The sequence below is a fragment of the Ranitomeya imitator genome, chromosome 8 (genome assembly GCF_032444005.1).
Source record: "Ranitomeya imitator isolate aRanImi1 chromosome 8, aRanImi1.pri, whole genome shotgun sequence".
Classification (NCBI taxonomy): Eukaryota; Metazoa; Chordata; class Amphibia; order Anura; family Dendrobatidae; genus Ranitomeya; species Ranitomeya imitator.
This window is the reverse complement of record NC_091289.1, coordinates 15438010-15457742: the sequence shown is the minus strand read 5'-3', so window position 1 is coordinate 15457742 and position 19733 is coordinate 15438010. Positions and strand designations below refer to the sequence as shown.

The window sequence follows — 19733 nt, the reverse complement described above, 5'->3', positions numbered from 1 at the left end:
GATAATTTTTAGGTTTTATTGTTCGCAACACATTCCACTATGTAATGAATAAAGATTTACAACTGGAATATTTCATTCAGTGATATCTAGGATGTGGGATATTAGTGTTCCCTTTAGTTTTTGAGCAGTGTATATACATATATATATGTGTGTGTGCTACTGACATCTATATACATGTGTATTCTATATGTATATATTTATTCTATCTATTCTAGTGTGTCACGCTGTGATTTTACAGTACACGGCAAATTAATTGCTGTCTTTTCTTCTAGCTATCATTATGTGCTTGAAAAAGGTTCACATTTTCATGAACCGAAACGTTGCTGAGATGGGCTATTAAAAGAAGTTCCTGCTTTTTTTCACTGAGAATGGTGTGCTGCCTCCATGTTTTGGATTCCTATCTATCATTATATATATACAGTGGGTATGGAAAGTATTCAGACTCCTTTAAAATATTCACAAGGAAATGGACAGCATGTGACTTAAATATGAGTGTCTGAGCAAAGGGTCTGAATACCTATGACCAAGTGATATTTCAGTTTTACTTTTTTAATACATTTGCAAAAATGTCTACGTTTCTGTTTTTTTTTCAGTCAAGATGGGGTGCTGAGTGTACAAGATGGGGTGCAGAGTGTACATTAATGAGAAAAAAATGAACTTTTTTGAATTTACCAAATGGCTGCAATGAAACAAAGAATGAAAAATGTAAAGGGGTCTGAATACTTTCCGTACCCATTATATATATATATATATATATATATATATATATATATATATATATGTTTTTTTAAGAATATTTCCTTTGAAAACGATGTGTAAATTACATAGAGAATTGCTCTATGGAAAGCTCATGTTAATATCGCACTGCATTCGGACGTAAATCGGATGCTAGGTGTGAAAAATCGGATTGTAATCACATGACACTCGTCCGTTTTTTTCAGTCCTGATATCGGAACGTTTTTTTTTCACACATTTGGGTATGAGCCCTAAGATACACTATATTTTTCACGCATTTCAGGGGTTTGTTTTTTAAAAAAAATCTTTTGGAATTGTTTCATTTTCTGGTATTTATCACTAATTCTTATTACAAGTCATAAATAAAAACAGAAACATAAAACCAGAATATGCAAGATTTTGAGAAAAAAAAAAGACACAAAAAGAGCAAAAATAAAAATGTAGTATATGTAAATGATTTTTTTTATTTTTCTTTCATCCGTGTGTTTTTTTTTGTAACATGTGATCCCGACCTAAGCTCTATGATTACAATTTTCCATTCCTTTTGTTTCAATAATTTTTATTTTGGGGAAATTTTACGATATTGAGGTAGGGGAACAGGTTATATGCGACAATATAAGGCTGGTTTCACATTTGTGTTTTTTGCCGCTGCGTTTTAGCGCAAAAAAACGCATGCGTTTTTTTGCTATACTTAACATAAAAAATGCATGCGTTTTTTGCATGCGTTTTGCCGCCGCATGCGTCTTTTCTATGCATGCGTTGTGTTGCAGAAATGCAACATGTAGTAATTTCTAGCGGCGTTTTTTGCCGCAAAAAAAAGCATGCTTTTTTTGTGGCAAAAAAATGTATTGCTGTCTATGTAAACGCATGCGTTTTTAAGCACATGCGTTTGGTTGCGTTAAAAACGCATGCGTTTTTATAGAAAAAAAACAGAAAACACACTGATATGCCACCCCCCACCATAAAGGTGATAAAGGGATCCTAACCCTAACCCTAAAGGGATCCTAACCCTAACCCTAAAGGGATCCTAACCCTAACCCTAAAGGGATGCTAACCCTAACCTTAGGGATCCTAACCCTAACCCTAGGGATCCTAACCCTAACCCTAGGGATCCTAAGCCTAAAGGGATCCTAACCCTAACCCTAAAGGGATCCTAACCCTAACCCTAAAGGGATCCTAACCCTAACCCTAAGGGTTAGGATCCCTTTAGGGTTAGGGGTAGGGTTAGGGTTAGGATCCCTAGGGTTAGGGTTAGGGGTAGGGTTAGGATCCCTAGGGTTAGGGGTAGGGTTAGGATCCCTTTAGGGTTAGGGTTAGGATCCCTTTACGGTTAGGGTTAGGATCCATAGGGATCCAACCCCTAACCCTAACCCTAGCTATTTCTGTTTATAGTGGGTTTTTTACTTGATTTTGATGATTGGCAGCTGTCACACACTTCTCAGCATGCGTTTTAAAAACGCAAATGCAGGCAAAAATGCATGTAAACGCGTCAAAACGCCGCCGTTTTTTTTCACATGCAAAAACGCATGCGTCAAAAAAACGCAGCGTTTGCACGCGTTTACATGCGTTTTTTCACCACATGCGTTTGCGTTTAAAACGCTGCGTTTTTAAACGCAAATGTGAAACCAGCCTAACAGGAGTTGAAATTCAACATGTATAATATTATTGGAGAATGACGAAAAATACCATAAATAAATACCATAGAAACTATATGAAGGATAATAATACAAATTTAGACAATCAGCTGAAAAAGACTCTGTATGTGGAGAAAAAAAATGAACTCCATAATGCCCATTCAGATTTATACTTTGTAAAGGAGTTGTTGTTCAAGGCAAAAACTTTCCAAAAAAAAAAAAAACCCCAGCGGTTTATTTCCAAATAAATGAATTTCCCCTATAGAATCTATCTGACACTTCTGTCGATAATGTGGAGGTTATGTGCGGCCTAAAACTACTTTATTGCTCATAGCGACCAATCACAACGCAGCTTACATTTCATATTCCGCTTTTGAAAATTGAAAGCTGCCCTTTGATTGGTCACCATGGGTAATAGTGAGTCACCAGCTGTTGAAAATCTACAACTCCCATCGTGAGCAGACATCCTTAATAGCCTGTTACTCTATAATATACCCAGAGACTGATACCGGGATAGTTCAAATTATTTCCCCAAAGCTGAGACTGATGAAGCGATAATGTTTATCGCTCATGTGACCGCTGCAGCCGGTCACTAGCTCCAGTGGTCATATGGTGTGCACGTAAGCACAGGCCATTGACTGGCTGCAGTGGTCACGTGAATGATACGGAAGGAACCACCTTAGTGGCAGAGCTGAAATAGCTGAAGATTGAAGAGGCGACAAATGCTAATTTTATTATTTCCTGCTTTTAGTATATATTTTTTAAATTCCATATTAATAGACGATAGATGAAGTCAACCCCTCTTCGACCTGAGTTGGCTGATAACAGAAAACAATTGGCTGTAGAGCAAATTTAACAAAAAGAAATTGGGTGTTAGTCTAGGTTCATGTCCCTTTATATTTCTGCGAAGCTTTCTGGCCTACAGTCCAAGATGAAAACTCTTCGATGACCCCCGACATGCCTGCCCTGCTAATTAATAGCGCTCGTATCCCTTCAATAACCCATTTCCTCCGAGCCTCGCTCCTCCATCTATTATCTAAACTGAATCAAGCTTTCATTGCAAGACCAAGAGGCCTCGCTCACCCCTTCTCTATTCTGGATGGGGCGTTGACCTATTTTCGGCATGCACCATGCAAAATTCGGATCACCGTTGAAGTGGGGCGATTAAAAAATTGGGGTTCGACGTTGCAATTATTGACATTTTTCTCACTCATTGTTGCCTTTCTGCACATATTCTGCTAATCTACGGATACACCAGCCGTGCCCAAAGAGGAAAAAAACGACTCATCGCTCTGAAAGATCCATCTGGATATTTTTTCTTTGTTGTTTTTTTTATTTTTTTTGTGCAATAAAAGGAAAGATCCAACCACCAATCCACAGCGCATAAGGCAAAGCCTGCTCCAGGCGGTGGAGACACAGCTCACTGTGTGTGTGGGGGAGGAGGAGTAAAACTGCAGCATGCAGTGGGGGAGGGGAAGAAGTATTATCCGTGTTCACCAGAAACCCCGTGGCTGTGCCTTTGATACATCCCCTAACTGACAGCACATTAGCATTCTGCAATTGTGCCCTTCGCCCTGCCGGAAAGAAGAAGAGGTATGATTGAGAATTTCACATATCCCAGGGGTGTCAATGTTTTTTTTTTGCATAGGAGTATATGTCATGCATAAAAAAGGTCATCCTCTAAGACTGGGGATGGGGGAAGGGCAGGAAGAGGATGGCCGACCCAGTGGAACAATATAGGCATGGGTTGGGTATTGAGTGAAGATGGTTGGGAGATAGAAGGATGCAGTGGGCCTAGTAGTCAGGGCTTCCTGGCCTTTTACCCAATTGGTGCAGTCGGGCCTGTGATTACCTAGCCCATGGATGAACATTGTGAATTTGGCCTATGGTGCACTACTCGAATTAAACCAAAAAGTCACTGTCCAAAGCCTAAAACTTAAAATTACCCAACATTATTATTCTTTAACAGCCTTTGGCTCAATCTCCAGCCATGGCTTCTTAATGGATGAAGGATCTTGTGCAGCCTAGAAAGGTCCACCAGGGTCTTCTCCACCATTATTTTGATGGTATCAAGCCATCGGGTTGCTGGTCTTCCACTTCGCCTTGTTTCTTCTATTCTTCCGACCATGATGCTCTCTTCGTATGATGTGTCCAAAGTAGGCCAGTCGTATGGCTCGTCCACTTTCAACCTATCCTTATTGGGGTCCCTCGATGACCCCTTTATATTAGGATGTCCATGCATCTTCAATAGCAGGTTCTTCGGGCAGGTTCATCCCACCCATACACCTGCCAAAACACCTGCTACGTCTGATCTTAAGGATTGGACATGTTAAAATTCAACATGCCCAATCCTTCTTTCCCCAACATCATCTTTCGGAAGAAAGTTTGGAGGTGTCCACACTTATAAGGTAGTAGACCGGTCCCAGGTGGGTTTTCTAATTTTACTCCATAGTTCATCAATGATAAGATGATCACTTCTTTGTCTTCTAATCTATGGGGAGCAAATGTTTAATTTCCCTGCCGCTCCTCCACTGGGAAAATTTAAGAATTGCACAATTATTAATAAAATCAATGGGTTTCTCATGTCTTATTCAGATGTGCCGGGTCCTCCAGACTAAGAGATGCTTTTTGTGGTCCTTCTTGGAGGCCCCTTAAAGAGCAAGTCCCGTCCTCCTTCCTTACTTTTCCATCTCATGGGGAAAAGTGGTCAAGATCTTTGAGTGTCCATAATGTTTGACCTTTATTGATTCGCTAAGGGCCTGGTTCACAATAAAATGTCCCTGTCATGATATTTAAAGGTTGGTAAAGCTGCGTTTTTTTTTTCCAGCAATAGCACATTCTTTTGTCGTGATTTTCCAAAATTGTTGAGAAAAACACGGCATGCGAATGTGAACTCGGTTGTTCAAACCATTGGAGTTATTTGGTTAATGGGGTGGGGTTTTGTTACATTTCCTAATTTTGCAGCATGCAGTGATATACGTAGATAAACTATGATGCCATCTCTGTCTCAAATTAGCAGCCGAAGTTTTTTATCCAGAGCTGCTCTCCATACTTTTACAAAGGGGGCAATACGTTTGGAGAAGCTTCCCCTTCACCTTTCCTCCCATACCTCTTATCGCTGTTTCTGGCCTGTATGAATAAGTTTCCATGGAGAAGGCATTCCTTCACTGAGGTAGGAACACCCACATGACAACCCTCATGCGTTCTCCTTCGGTTTGTCTTTCCATTAATTTCCATGTAAGGCGCAGCCTGGGAGGACACAGCTATAATTATATGTAAAAATCTGCAATTTTTTATTAAAAAATATAGTAAAATTTAACAGATCACGAAAAAATCTTTGATCAAAATTCCGATTCTATTATTTTCTGCAGTTCTTTAGCTGTGGGTAATACTGGCACAATAAATTGGGCAATAGGCCACACAAATATCTAAAAGGGCTGATATGGACCGCTGTGTGCCGTACACCCAAGGTGTGGTTGACCTATGGATGTGATAAGGCTGAAAAGATAATTTCAAGCTAGGTACAAGGGAGCTGGCGCCATGTCGGCACCGTGTCAGAAAATTCCCATATCGGCTGTAAGGACCGCACCTCCCAGAATAAAATTAATCGCAGGGGCTGATGGGAGATTTCAGCTGCAAAATTTTAAATGCAGCTCCAGCAATCCATGGGGGGTCACAATCTTCAAACCTCCACCATAGATATTAGATGAAAAGTGGCCAAAACCACAGATTTTTGGCAGGATTGGACGATCACCAGAGATTCTCACAACCCAATCCATAGGTGATCTGTGGCCTTCCCGAGAATCGCCTCTTATCTGACGGCAACCGCATCACCTGTGCATCAAGCCGCAACGATGAAGTCATGCCAGGCCGACTAATCAAAAGAAGAGCCGCGGATGCCGTTGGGTAGGTAGCGGTTCTTAGGGCTTCAATCCAGTGGGCACAGATGACTGACGTGGCCGGTGGACTAGGTCGTGCGAATCGATTTGTCCCAACTCTACCGACCATCTAATGTGTATGGGGGGGTCTCCCAAGAATCAAGGTCCGAGTAACCCAAATCCTTGGTGAATCTGCTATAAGGTGTTTTTTTTGTGTGTGTGAAAATTAGTTAATACTTATCTTGTTCTCACAACATGCGGATGGAGTTTTCTAACTCCCTTCTCCTCATTCGCACCAGCGATCCGCCACGTCTGATCGCGTTCTACACCTTTCATCGAGAAGTCTGAACTTGCAATCTGATGGATCTGTTTGGACGGTGAGTTCTGCTCTGGAGTAAGGGAAAGTGTTGTAGAGATGACTGTGAGCAACCTCGCCGGCGGCACATATGCATTATATTTCCTTCACACCTCGTCTTGGGGATAAACCTGATTAATCCTGACGTGTAAAGATGCTGCGCGACCACCGGCGGTTAACATCACAGCTGGTGCTTTGTCTCTCAGAGGTGTAATGTGTATCCGGATCAGACGAAATTCTGCAGATCGGTAATGGCCTGAATATAATAATCACTATAAATAATATATTATCATCTGGAGGTTCCTAAACATGATCGACCCTTGACGCCACGCAGCTGCGAGGTCATTCACCGGAGAAGAGTCACAGCAGGTAATGCAGCAAGCGGCCTGGCAGGCGATGCCCAATGGCCCCCGTTTCCTAGAAAGGGAACCCAGGAGCAAACTAAACCCCCCCCAGTCTTAATTAGTTGTATATGACAGTATAATGGCCATCCCATGCCATGTCCAATACCAGTTCAGTTCGGAAGCAAAGGACCACTGCAGTCTGTGATTGGCTGCAGCAGATAATTAAAAAAGCGAATGTAAGCACGCCATTGTTTTTTCACTTTCAATGCATGAAAAAAAATCTACGGTAATTCTATATCGGACAACACCATTAATAAATGTTCACTGATTTTTTTTTTTTTTTAAAGTGAATTGTGGAGTCGACTCAGCTCCAAAATCCACATAAAAAAAACACTTTAAAAACTCCTTGAATAAGCTTCCTATTCATCAATGGGAAAACACGTATATATATTTATTTTTTGCAACTCGTAAAATTAAAAGAAGGGGAAAAAAAGCAGCATCAGTTCTTGAGGTGTTTCTCCTTAAAAAAACACATGGTGCAAATGTGACTTCTGAATAAATGGAAGCAGAAAAAAAAGCCTGTAAACAAAAGAAAAAAAGTGAAAAAAAAAAAAAAAACCCACACCAAATATGTCACATATGTTTTTTTTTTACTGTGGATTTTTCTGGATAAAAAATCCCCACCAAAATAAGAAAAATAACCTCTTAAAAAAATTAAAGGACCCTGGATCAGAATTCTGAAGTAAAACTATTTGAAATATTGCAAAAATGCTGTGCAGCTCGGAAAAATTGTGTAAATCATGACAGAAATGTACTCCAGTCCCTTGGGGGTGACATATGGCATCTGAAAGATGATCAAATTAATTAAGAGTCACAAATCTCAACGAATTTGGCGCATCTTAATCTTTGAATCCAATTATTTTTGTGTGTTTTTTGGTTTGTCTTTGCGTTGTCTCTGGTATTGCAACTCGGCTCTATTGAAGTGAATGGGGCTGAACTGTTATACCACACACAACCTGTTGACAGGTGTGGCGCTGTTATTGGGAAGAAAGCAGCCATTTTTTTTATGATTTATTCTCATTTTTTTCCTCGGTCTATCAGCTCCTGGAGAGCAGCACCTAAGAGTCTGCAGCTGCCCCCTCCCCCCAATTTTATGACAACTTTGCTTTCTGACACCCACATAATAGATTACTCCTAAAACAACTGTGCAGATTATCTCCCTGACAGCGGCCTCAGCGTGACGTAACCTCATTTCCCAGCAAACATAATACAATCCAAAGTATTTTAATGTCAATGTATTTGCTAAATCGGCTGCTTATTATGGCTTACGCCACACAAATTGTTACGTCGTACATCTGGAGCTGATAAAAGGGCAGACTCGCAATCTATTCACGTCACACTAATCCTCCTGAAGCCATTTTCTTACAAATGGCTTCTTCTGCCTCTCGTGTGATCCACACAATTCTATGGCGGAAAGTACATTTTATCGAAAATATTTAAAAAAATTGCACTGCCAGACATCTATTTTCAGATGCACAGTGGTCGTCCTTATTTATCACTGAGGGGGCCAAAGTAATAAATGAGTGGTCATAAGAATTGATTTTCTGAGGTAAATTATGGTCGGCCATCTTCAGCTTTGAGGTGGATTTTCCAGTCAGACTGTAACAAAAAAAAATGGCCATACATTTTGTAAATTAAGGGTCAGAGCAGAGGCCAAAGTTTGGTCATCATGTTTTATTTAGTTACAGAGATATTGGCATGTTTCTGTTTTTGCTGTGGCGGCCATTTTGTGAAAGTGACAACAGGAAGTGCAGCCATACTGGAGGTGACTTTTCAATTAGCTTTTCATAAATCCACTGCTGTCATTTTCATGTCTAATCAATACTAAAGTGACCGCTTTACCATCAGTTTCTGAGATGTTCATAAAAAAATAGATAAGAGAAGGTTCTGCCATATTGCTTGTCACTTTTGCAAAATGGCCGCCAGGACATAAACAGTAGCAAAAACTGCCGCAATGTGGTGTAGGACAAAGCTACTTTATAGATGCGATTTCGCTGTAAAAGGAAAATTCAAATCGCAGCCATCTTGTTCTGATCACTCTTATAAGGCCTTTGTTGCTGTCATTGTTATGGGGGCACCGAGGTCAGAAACTCTTATGGTCTTTGTTGCTGTCAGTATTTTGGGGTCCTGTTGTTGTCACGCTTATGGGGAACAATGCTGTTGTGAGGACACTTATGGGGGCAGTGTGGATAGTGCAGTTATGGGGGCACCGCAGTAGACTCTGTTACGGGGGCTAACATTTGTCGTTCCCATTCATAACAGAAGGGACGAGGCTTTGCTGGATCAATCGTACAAGTGATGCCACTGATGCCAGGCAGACCCCATTGATATATGATGGGGTCACAAGTTCCTGCATGTTGAGTATACACCTAAGCTGGCACTGTTATGGGGGAGTGCCACGACCACCACTGTTTTGGGGCTCTGCAGCCAGTACTGTTATGGGCTAAGGTGGTCGGTGCTGTAATGAGGGGCTCCGCAGCCTGCACTATTATGGAGTATGCAGTGGCCAGCGCTCTTATGGGGGTACTGAAGCCAGTACTAATAAGGGGGGGCTGCGTTCACCTCTGGTATGGGGGCTGTATGGTTGGCTATGTCACAGGGTTTTCTGTAGCCAGCTGTTATAGAGGGCACTGTGGCCGACTCTGTTATGGGGGGGAGCACTGCGGTCAGCTCTGTTATGAGTTTGGCGCTGCAGTCGTCACTGTTTTGGGGTGGCTACATTTCTGGTACTGTTATGGGGGAGGGCTGCATCTGGTATGGCTGTAGGGGGTGCAGCAGCAGCCAGCACTGTTATGGGGGCTCTGCATCCAGCACTGTTATGGGAGGGCTCTGCGACCAGCATTGTTGCTGGGAAGGGTAGGGAAGGGGGGGGGGGGGGGGGGGTGCAGCCAGAACTGTGATTGGGCCCTGTGGCCAATAATGTAATGGGGGAGCTGCTGTGACTTGCATAGTTATGGGGGACTCCGTGGCAGGCACTGTTTTGGGGGTGCTAGGTCAGCTTTGTTGAGGAAGCATTGCTGCCAGCACTGTTATGGGGGCTCTGTGGTCAGCACTGTTATGGGGCAGGGCTCTGAGGCTAGCATTGTTACGGAGAGGGGGGATTAGCTGCAGCCAGTACCCTGTCCTGATAGGGCTCTGAGGCCAATAATATAATGGGGGAGCTACTGCGTTCGGTATAGTTATGTGGGACACTGTTTTGGGGTGCTAGGTCAACTTTGTTATGAGGAGGCATTGTGGCCCACATTGTCATGGGGGCAGGGGTGTAGCACTGTTATGGGGGGCACTGGAGTCTGCTCTCTTATGGGGACATCATGGCTGACTCTTATATCCTTGTACTGGTTCCACTCCACTGTCTCCAGCAGAGGTGGGAGAGGGGCAGTGAGCATTCCCCAGACAAGGAGCCTGTAATATTGTAGAACCCCCCACCCTCATTAAAAAGCTTGACACCAACTCTCCCTGGTATGCTCAACTGCCCCTTCCCCTTCTGTAGAAGCCATCTCCATGGCTGCTCCTTCATGTTGTACAACCCTCCCCATCCCCCAGGCGCAGTGTGGGCGGGGCGCTGTCCGTGTGCTGGGCGGGGCGCTGTCCGTGTGCTGGGCGGGGCGCTGTCCGTGTGCTGCGCGCCAGTCCCGGCTCGTCCAGCAGGTGGCGCTCGCCGCCCGCTCTATACTCGGAGGCGTTGTTACCCGCCATAGACGTTGGGGGGCGGCATAGGCTCGGGCGGAAGCGAAACGGCATTTCCGGCGCTCAGCGGGGCGGCCATTTTTTTTTTGTGTGTGGAGCGGCGGAGGCCGTGCTGGGGTGTCACCAGGGGGAGCAGGAGACGGGTCTGGAACAGAGGAGGAGGCGGAGACGAGAGCGGCGGCGGCGGCGGAGACAGAGCAGGTAGGAGAGGGGATGAGGCGGTGACCGGAGACGTGTCCCATCCCCTCCCCCATACCGGATCATCAGGAGCCGCCTCCCTCCCCCAGACAGCGGCCGCCCGTGTGTCCGGCAGCGCCTCCTGTCATGTCTCCCTCACACATCCTGGCTCCATCCTCCATTATTTGCTCATTGTGTGTAAAGGGGAACTCCAGCCCAGAAGGCAATTCCCCGAGGAGCACCTCCACCTGGTCACCACTGGGGGCGCCACTGTCCGGTGTGATCTTGCTCCATCAGTATTGTCACCCACCTTTGTTGGCCATTTTTAATGCCACCCCAGAATTAAAGGCTCTGACCGTCCCCACCGGTCTCTATCCTATAATGGCCCAACCCAATGTGACCGCTGCAGCCAATCAGTGACTGAAGGAGGCCGGAGATAGAGCGGTGTATTGGAGGGGCTATGGCAAATAAAATTGGGGGCAACCCCTTTAAATCTATTCCCAATTTACCCTTTTTTTTTTTGTACTTTTTATTTAATTTTCCTTCTTCCTGGTGCCAGAACATTTTTATTTTCCTCTCCCCATCGCCAAACGAGTTGTTCTTTTGAATGACATCATTCACTTTACTAAATAATGTACCAAAAAAATGGGGGTGGGGGGAAATCCAAATGTGATGAAATGGTGGAAAAAAAACAAACACCAAACCCCAATTCTGCTCTTGTTTTTGGGGTTTAATTTTATGTCTGGACAATGCTCCCGGTCAGTCTTATGTCAGTGGTGTACTGAGCATATTCCGACATATTTTTGAAACATCTATTCGTAACCTAATTGGGCAGGAATTCCAAAATATATTGTACCTACAGAGAACCGGAGTATGACACCCCAAAATATTTACAAAATGCCACAATTAGTAAAGAGAATATTACTTTATTAAACTGTATTGTTTAATAAAAATATATAAAATATATAAAAACACAGTAAAAGTGATGGATAATGGTGAGGACACAAAAATCGTCAGCGGTGTAAAGGAAAGCGATTATCCGAAAGGTACCTATTAAATCAGGGTTTTGTGTATTTAAAAAAAAAAATCTGACAGTGGTTTTTTTTTTTTTTTTTCAAATGACAGATTTTAATAAAAAACAATGTAGTAATCTTGCAATTTTCACATCAGCCACTTTTTCTTTTTTTTTTTTTTTTTCATTTTTAGACTTCTACTTCCTGTCAAAAGAGTTTTCAGCAGTTTCCTTATCAACAGAGGCAGGATTGTAGTGAGGGGTAACGGCTGTGATAACACAGGATCCACCATTCACAATAGGTGATGTCACAGCTCACCTCCTCCTCCTGTGCAATGAGGGATAACACCTCTATATACAGTAGATAACACAGGATCCACCATTCACAATAGGTGATGTCACAGCTCACCTCCTCCTCCTGTGCAATGACAGATAACACCTCTATATACAGTAGATAACACAGGATCCACCATTCACAATAGGTGATGTCACAGCTCACCTCCTCCTCCTGTGCAATGACAGATAACACCTCTATATACAGTAGATAACACAGGATCCACCATTCACAATAGGTGATATCACAGCTCACCTCCTCCTCCTGTACAATGACTGATAACACCTCTATGTACAGTAGAAAACACAGGATCCACCATTCACAATAGGTGATGTCACAGCTCACCTCCTCCTCCTGTGCAATGACGGATAACACCTCTATATACAGTAGATAACACAGGATCCACCATTCACAATAGGTGATGTCACAGCTCACCTCCTCCTCCTGTGCAATGACAGATAACACCTCTATATACAGTAGATAACACAGGATCCACCATTCACAATAGGTGATGTCACAGCTCACCTCCTCCTCCTGTACAATGACTGATAACACCTCTGTATACAGTAGAAAGCACAGGATCCAACATTCACCATAGGTGATATCACAGCTCACCACCTCCTCCTCCTCCTGTACAATGACTGATAACTAGTGATGAGCGAATGTGCTGGGATAAGGTGTTGGCTGAGCATGCGATGGTGATCACCGAGTGTCTCGAATATGTTCGAGTCCCCGCAGCTGCATGTCTTTTGGCTCTTAACACATGTAGGGATTGCTTCACAAACGGGCAGTCCCCGCATTAGAAGCTTCTGTACAATACACGGCTCGGGGTCGGACCGTTGCTGTTAATGTTCATGTGTTGTTTTCTGAAACAAAAGGTATTCACATGTAAAGCGCCATGGAATAAATGGCGCTATAAAAATGTATAATAATAATAATAATAAGTGAGAATCTGAAATATCCCCAGTTTCTCTGAGTCACAATTTTTTTTTCTTTATTAGATTGTTCTATAGAAATATAAGAATAAAAACAAAATGCATTTTTTAATGCAATACATGACACAAAAACCTGATTTAGCCGATAGGTTGTTTTGTGATGGTTTCTTTTTTAACCCCTTAGTGACCGGGCCAGTTTTTACAATTCTGACCACTGTCACTTTGAGGTTATAACTCTGGAACGCTTAAACGGATCCCGGTAATTCTGAGACTGTTTTTTTTTTCGTAACATATTGTACTTCATGTTAGTGGTAAAATTTCCTCGAAATAACTTGCATTTATTTATGAAAAAAAAAAGGACATTTTACTTCAGCACAATTTTGGAACCTAATTATTTTTGTTAAAAAGTTGTAAGTGTTAAAAGTTGACCAGCGATTTCTCATTTTTCCAACAAAATTTACAAATTCATTTTTTTTTTTTTTTTTTTTAGGGACAACCTCACATTTGAAGTCACTTTGAGGGGTCTATATGATAGAAAATACCCAAACCTGACACCATTCTAAAAACTGCACCCCTCAAGGTGCTCAAAACCACATTCAAGAAGTTTATTAACCCTTCAGGCGCTTCATGAGAACTAAAGTAATGTGGAAGGAAAAAAATGGAACATTTAACTTTTTTTCACAAAAAATTACTTTGGACCCAATCTTTTTTTTTCAAAAGGGTATCAGGAAAAAATGGGCCACAAAACTTGTTGGGCAATTTCTCCTAAGTACGCTGATAACCCCCCGTTAAAAGGTGTATTGTTAAGGGGTTAAAAAAGTGTGTCTTAAAAGAAATTCTGACGTTCATAAAAAAAGCTGTAGTTTTCTGAGAATCGTTCTATTTTTACGTTTATCTCGGAGCCCTGTTTTTTTTGTTTTTTTGTTTGTTTTTTGTGCAGCTTTTATTGGCATCATTTTGTGGTACCTACGACATTTTGATGGCTAATATTGGATTTTCAATATTTTTTTTTTTTCCCTCCCCTACACGGTGTGTACTGCGTGGATTAAATAACTTTATATTTGACAGATGGGTTTTTTACAGACATGACGAAACAAAATGTTTATTTTTGTGTGAGAAATGGGCTGATTTTAAATAAAAAAAAATTTAATTTTAAATGTAAAAACCTTTTTTTTCTCCTTAAACTGTATTTTTTAGGACCTCTGTAGAGCACAAATCACGATGTCGTAAGACTCTGCTCGCTGCTGAGATTCCCAGGGGGACATGATGGCAGCAACTGGAGTCATCACCCCCACCCAAGTCTCGTCCCGTGTCAACCCATCAAGTCTTGGCGGCATTTAAAGGGTTAAACAGCAGCAACCCAAAGCAAACTCCGATCGCTGCGTGATCCCGCTCCGTACACCTACACCCAATATGTCTTGTAGGGGATTAAAACTTCCATAAATTTTAAGAGTACATATTTAACCCCCAAATCTTGGTGGCAGCAGAGACCCGAGATGTTGGGCTTAGGATGGACTGACGGATGTCGCAGCAGCGACTGGCCCGGCTCGTGAAAACACCTCTGGATCCTAATGCCGCTCCCCACTATCAACATTGATTTATGGAGATTTCTGGTGGGTCCGGCTGTGTCCTCACATCTATTGGACCCTGAGAACCAGAGAAGTGATCAGGTCTGGAGCCTCATCCTGTTCTTTCAGGTTTTTAAGAATGGTTAAGATGCTCCTTGTAGACTCCTGCAGGATTGGTGATGGCAATGGAATCACAAAACGTATATGCGGAACCCTTCATCACACCCTAAAATAAAAGGACCTCATGTCCGACCCCCTAAAAACAAGACAATTACTAACCCCACACCAGACCCCATAAAGAAATAACCCTCTGAAATTATAGATATCGGATTTGCACATTAGACCCCATCAATTAAAGAGAATCCAACCCTCTAATAAATGTCGCCCCCGTCCACTATTTCCAGAAACATTTTGAAGTGCGCCATCCTCAGATTAATTTTGTTGCTCCGCCCCACTCCCCAAATTAATTTTGTTGCTCCCAGATAAAGAGAGATTAGATTAGTTTCTTGGAGGCATAATCTGGAGCCACTTCTGATCCTCGAATGGTGATATTACAGAAATGCAAAGAGGCGACGGGTCCACAGTCATCAGGGGCTCCTGGGTGGAACCTTCCGTCATCAGGGACTCCTGGGTGGAACCTTCCATCATCAGGGACTCCTGGGTGGAACCTTCCGTCATCAGGGGCTCCTGGGTGGAACCTTCCGTCATCAGGGGCTCCTGGGTGGAACCTTCCGTCATCAGGGGCTCCTGGGTGGAACCTTCCGTCATCAGGGGCTCCTGGGTGGAACCTTCCGTCATCAGGGGCTCCTGGGTGGAACCTTCCGTCATCAGGGGCTCCTGGGTGGAACCTTCCGTCATCAGGGGCTCCTGGGTGGAACCTTCCGTCATCAGGGGCTCCTGGGTGGAACCTTCCGCCATCAGGGGCTCCTGGGTGGAACCTTCCGCCATCAGGGGCTCCTGGGTGGAACCTTCCGCCATCAGGGGCTCCTGGGTGGAACCTTCCGCCATCAGATCTGTCCTTCCAAAATCGTCAGCTCAGAACAAATCTGCCGGATTAGGCAACATTTTGCAATTCTTTGTACATTATTACCTAATAATAGGGAGAATTGGCCAGAGCAGGAAGTCATCAGGGGAGGAGATCAGGATGACGGGACTGGATGGTTCAGTTTCGGGAGCGATCACATCATTATTCCATCATGTTAATTAAAGGGGTGGATGTGACAGTCATAGGGCGGTATTTGCCATTAGGTAGATCCCACGGTTTAGCCTGATTTATCCACTTCTCAGGTAAGATATGGGGGGGGACGTGTAAAGGCTACAGACATAGGATCATTGCAGGGGCGACCACCAGCTTCCTGTGACGACACCAGACGGCTGATGGTCGATTCTCGCGTCTGCTTAATCTTTTAAGTTTGCGAAAAGTGATGGTTGTCGGTGCTGGAGATAAGGGATTAAGGGGGTTAGAGATTAATTTTTTAACTTTAAATTCCCATTTTTGACCATTGCTTAACATCTCCCCTATGTGAAATGGTTGATAAGAGAACAATATAGATACTGATTGTTAAGGCTCTTCTGTAAGGGGGTGACCTAAGACTGGACACACAGGTGTTTTCTTGGGACATGTTTGCACAGTCCTCTTGGGCTCCTGGTGCCGGGGGGCTTGCTTCTTCTGTTTGTGCATTCCTAGCACTGGGTATTTATTTGATTAGCATATTTTTAGGGCATCATACAAAGTGGAAAGTAGAAGGTTCATAAGAAAACCAGGTGGGATTAGACTGGAGCGTTGGGTAAACTCAGAAAAGTTCCCACTCAGCAGAAAGTTCTGTGCGGACTGTGAATGCAACGCTCCCCCATAATCTTATATATTTATTTTTCCGTTTCTGCTGACCATATGGCACAGCCCCAGAGCCCCCATAATTCGGCACACCAGATTTCGGGAAGAGGTTAATGGATGTAGTACGTTGTGGGAAGCCTGTGCACGACAATCCTAAAAGGCTAGAGTGTATGTAAAATCTTAACAGGACAGATGTGGCCTCCTGATACTGCAGCAGAACGCACCCCCTTCCCTGTAGAAAAATGGCGAGGATGTTGGAGAAAGTCACACATTTTGCACAAGTACGATGGACGTCTCCATTGTAGTGCGAGGCCCCTTATAAATGTGCCCCCCATCGGACGCTCTGTAAATATCAGGCCGTGTGTCAAGTCTGGGGCGAGCGTTCACGATGTGGCGCTTCGGTGACAGCTTTGAGGTTATCCTCAGTCTTCATTATCATATCAAAAGTTGAGTCCCCTGGATTCTCGATTGCTAGAAGGGGTCTAGACGCTTGTGGTAGCGGAAGATGACTAATCCTTCTTGGCCTCTTACATGAACCATAAGGGGAGAGTCTGGTCACCTCCATTCCGGATTGTCTCTCTGACTTTCACCCTTGTATATATGGGCCACCGTTCCGATAAAGTAGATGCTTCTGTAACCACATGTTACATCAGAGGGGGAGAGTTACAGTGAGTTGATTTTTTTTTTTTTCTTTACCCGATGACCTTTTGCAAGGTTGTTCTTTAGAAAGGGAATAAATGTAATTTTCATATGGCCTCATAGACTTTTATGGGCAGCAAAGTACGTTTTCCTGCAACCCGGGTCTTGTACGAAGCCTCAAGTTAACTAGCCCATAGTTAGATTTAATCACACACTAATGTCCCAAAATGTGTTCACCCATATCAATCATAGTTAGATTTAGTCTAGTAAGCTCAGAGTTTTAGGAAGACGTGATTTGCTGCCTATAGAAGTCTATGAAGTCTTAGTGCCTATAAGGCAGGCAATAAGTTTGCAACATGAGAATTGTGGCATGTTTCCTTAAAACAGGGCCATGTGGATGATCCATTGATGCATTGGTAATTCTTTAAAGCTTTTGAGACTAATTTTATGTCTCTCGTTTCAGTAAAAGTGAAAGCAGACGCTCTTCTACCTAATGCCATGAACGTTGAGAAGAGTCCAATGGAAGAGAAAGCTGTGCATTCGTGGTCACGGCTCTCCTCTGCGGGGAAGAGTGCCTTTGAGGAAGCTTTGAGAGTCTTCAACCCGATGTCGAAAGACCTGACGGATACCGAGATGCAGCTGGTGACTTTTCTCCAAGGCCTTCGAGAAGAAGGCCATCAGCCCACTATCCTGAGCAGCAAAGATGTGTATGGGTACAACTCAACCACAGCGGACACACCGCCACTGCCGCCACCAACCACAACGGCTGGACCTAAATGTCCTGCAAAAAACACTTCTGCACAGTCTAGATCTCACTCCAAAAACCAGACTGGCAAACTGGCGAACTCAAGAGTAGACATTTCTGCAAAACTTTCCAGCAAATCTTCAACTAAAAACTCTACGAACTTACTGTTGACTTCACTAAAGCAATCTGACTCCGCGAAGACAAGAGGCTCACGCGTCAAGTTTCCTTCCGACGTGTACGCCGGAGCCTTTCCCTCCATGAAGCTGTCTGTGGTTTTAGAGGCGTTGGTGCCCTTTAAAACCACCGCCTCTTCTTTGGCAAGCTTTAAGGAACAGCCCCTGGTGACTGCATCCAAGCAAAACGCCAAGGGGAAGAACAATAAAGCCTACCAGTCCCTAATCAAAGACCCCTCCACTCTGAACGGGGTGGTCTTGAACGGGATAAGCGGCAAAATTTTAAAAGAGAACGACGCCTGCAAGGCCTTTGAGATTTTGAACGGGCGATTCTTGGTACATTCTCACCCGCATTGCAACGGTATGTCCCAAGCAAAACACAACGCTAAACTGCAGACAGACGGCACTAACAGAGAAGCAAAACTGCAAAATGGGGGGGACAGGGACAAAAAACGTAAACTCAGCGAGGTCTTTGAAGGGACGCCGGTCAAGAAGAGGATACAGATCACTCTTCCCTCGGTGAGAAGGTCTCCATTCGATAAGGACAAATACAACTTGCTCAAGTCGACCGTCATTAAAATAGATAAAAGGTCTTCAGATGAAGAAGTCAGAAGGAAAGCGCAGCAAATGCTACGGATGAACCTTTCCCCGGTTCTCCGAATCCAGCCTTTGTTTGTCGGCCTCCAATAAATTGACCTCCAAACTTTTTTTTTTCTTTTTTCTTTTGCTTTCTCTTTTCTTCACACTTCCGATTGTTGGGAGCTGAGAACAGATGTATTACGATTTCCACAAATGAAAGCTGCTGATAATTTGGGGTCCTTCCTCTTGTTTATTTTTGTGGCCATTTTTTTTTTCTTCTTTCCGTCACTTTATTTTTACAGTATACTTAACGCGCAATGCTACCGAACACTCGGCCATGTCTTGTAAGAAACGTTTCGGGAGGGGAGGGTTGAACCTCGGTCATGGACCCTCCGTCTCTTTGATACATGGCAAATATGTATATTTTGTGCAATAGTTAAGACCCATTTCCTAAGGTATCATATGCACTGTGATTCTGCTTCTCTGTATTGTTTCGATCGATTTGGCTAAGGGACTGTTGTACAACTTTTTTTTTTTTTTTAATATATATATATATATACAGACTTTAAGGCCTAAATGTTTTTTTTTTCTTCTATTTTTGTTTTGCCGGAGCTACTTGAATTGCTACAGTGAGAGGTTTTTTTTAATATTGGCGAGTAACGTGGAGTCTTATGGGTTAGGAGCTCTGGTAATTTTTGGGGGGTTCTTCGGGACTATGATATTATGATTGGTCATTAGTATTGGATCGGTTGTGATCTGGCAACCGGGACCCCACCGATGAGTCATGTGCACCAACCGCGGCGGCCGGATGTACCGCTCCATTCACTCGACAGGCGCGGGACCTTGTTACAGCTCATCAATGGAGGGTGTCCGACTCTCAGCGATTTGATATTGTTGACCTTTCCTTATGATATAGGCCATTAATAACTTAAATTTCACTTTTAAAGGGGTTGTCTAGGATTAAGTGACTAATCCTAAACATGGCTGCCGTGTATCTGTCCGATTCTGTTCTCTTCATACACATTAATTCGTGTGCCTTGTGTT

The 19733-nt window shown here is 43.4% G+C and overlaps 1 protein-coding gene across 3 annotated transcripts; it reads left to right on the top strand.

Moving 5' to 3' along the window:
- The first annotated feature begins 3842 nt into the window (after positions 1–3842).
- Positions 3843–19252, top strand: CCDC71 (coiled-coil domain containing 71). Of its 3 annotated transcripts, none has more exons than XM_069736380.1 (2): positions 3843–3962; positions 17656–19252. In XM_069736380.1, exon 2 carries the CDS (start codon positions 17691–17693, stop codon positions 18798–18800), a length of 1110 nt encoding a protein of 369 aa, XP_069592481.1. In that variant the 5' UTR covers positions 3843–3962; positions 17656–17690; the 3' UTR covers positions 18801–19252. The 3 variants fall into 3 exon arrangements, 2 of the variants coding, with proteins under 2 accessions (XP_069592481.1, XP_069592482.1); XR_011314959.1 differs by lacking the exons at positions 3843–3962; positions 17656–19252 and adding exons at positions 10772–10894; positions 14349–15284; XM_069736381.1 differs by lacking the exon at positions 3843–3962 and adding an exon at positions 10779–10894.
- The last annotated feature ends 481 nt before the right edge of the window (positions 19253–19733 follow it).

What these genes read in the sequence shown, in the direction of transcription:
- CCDC71 (XM_069736380.1), top strand. Translation starts at nt 17,691, where the DNA reads ATGAACGTTGAGAAGAGTCCAATGGAAGAGAAAGCTGTGCATTCGTGG.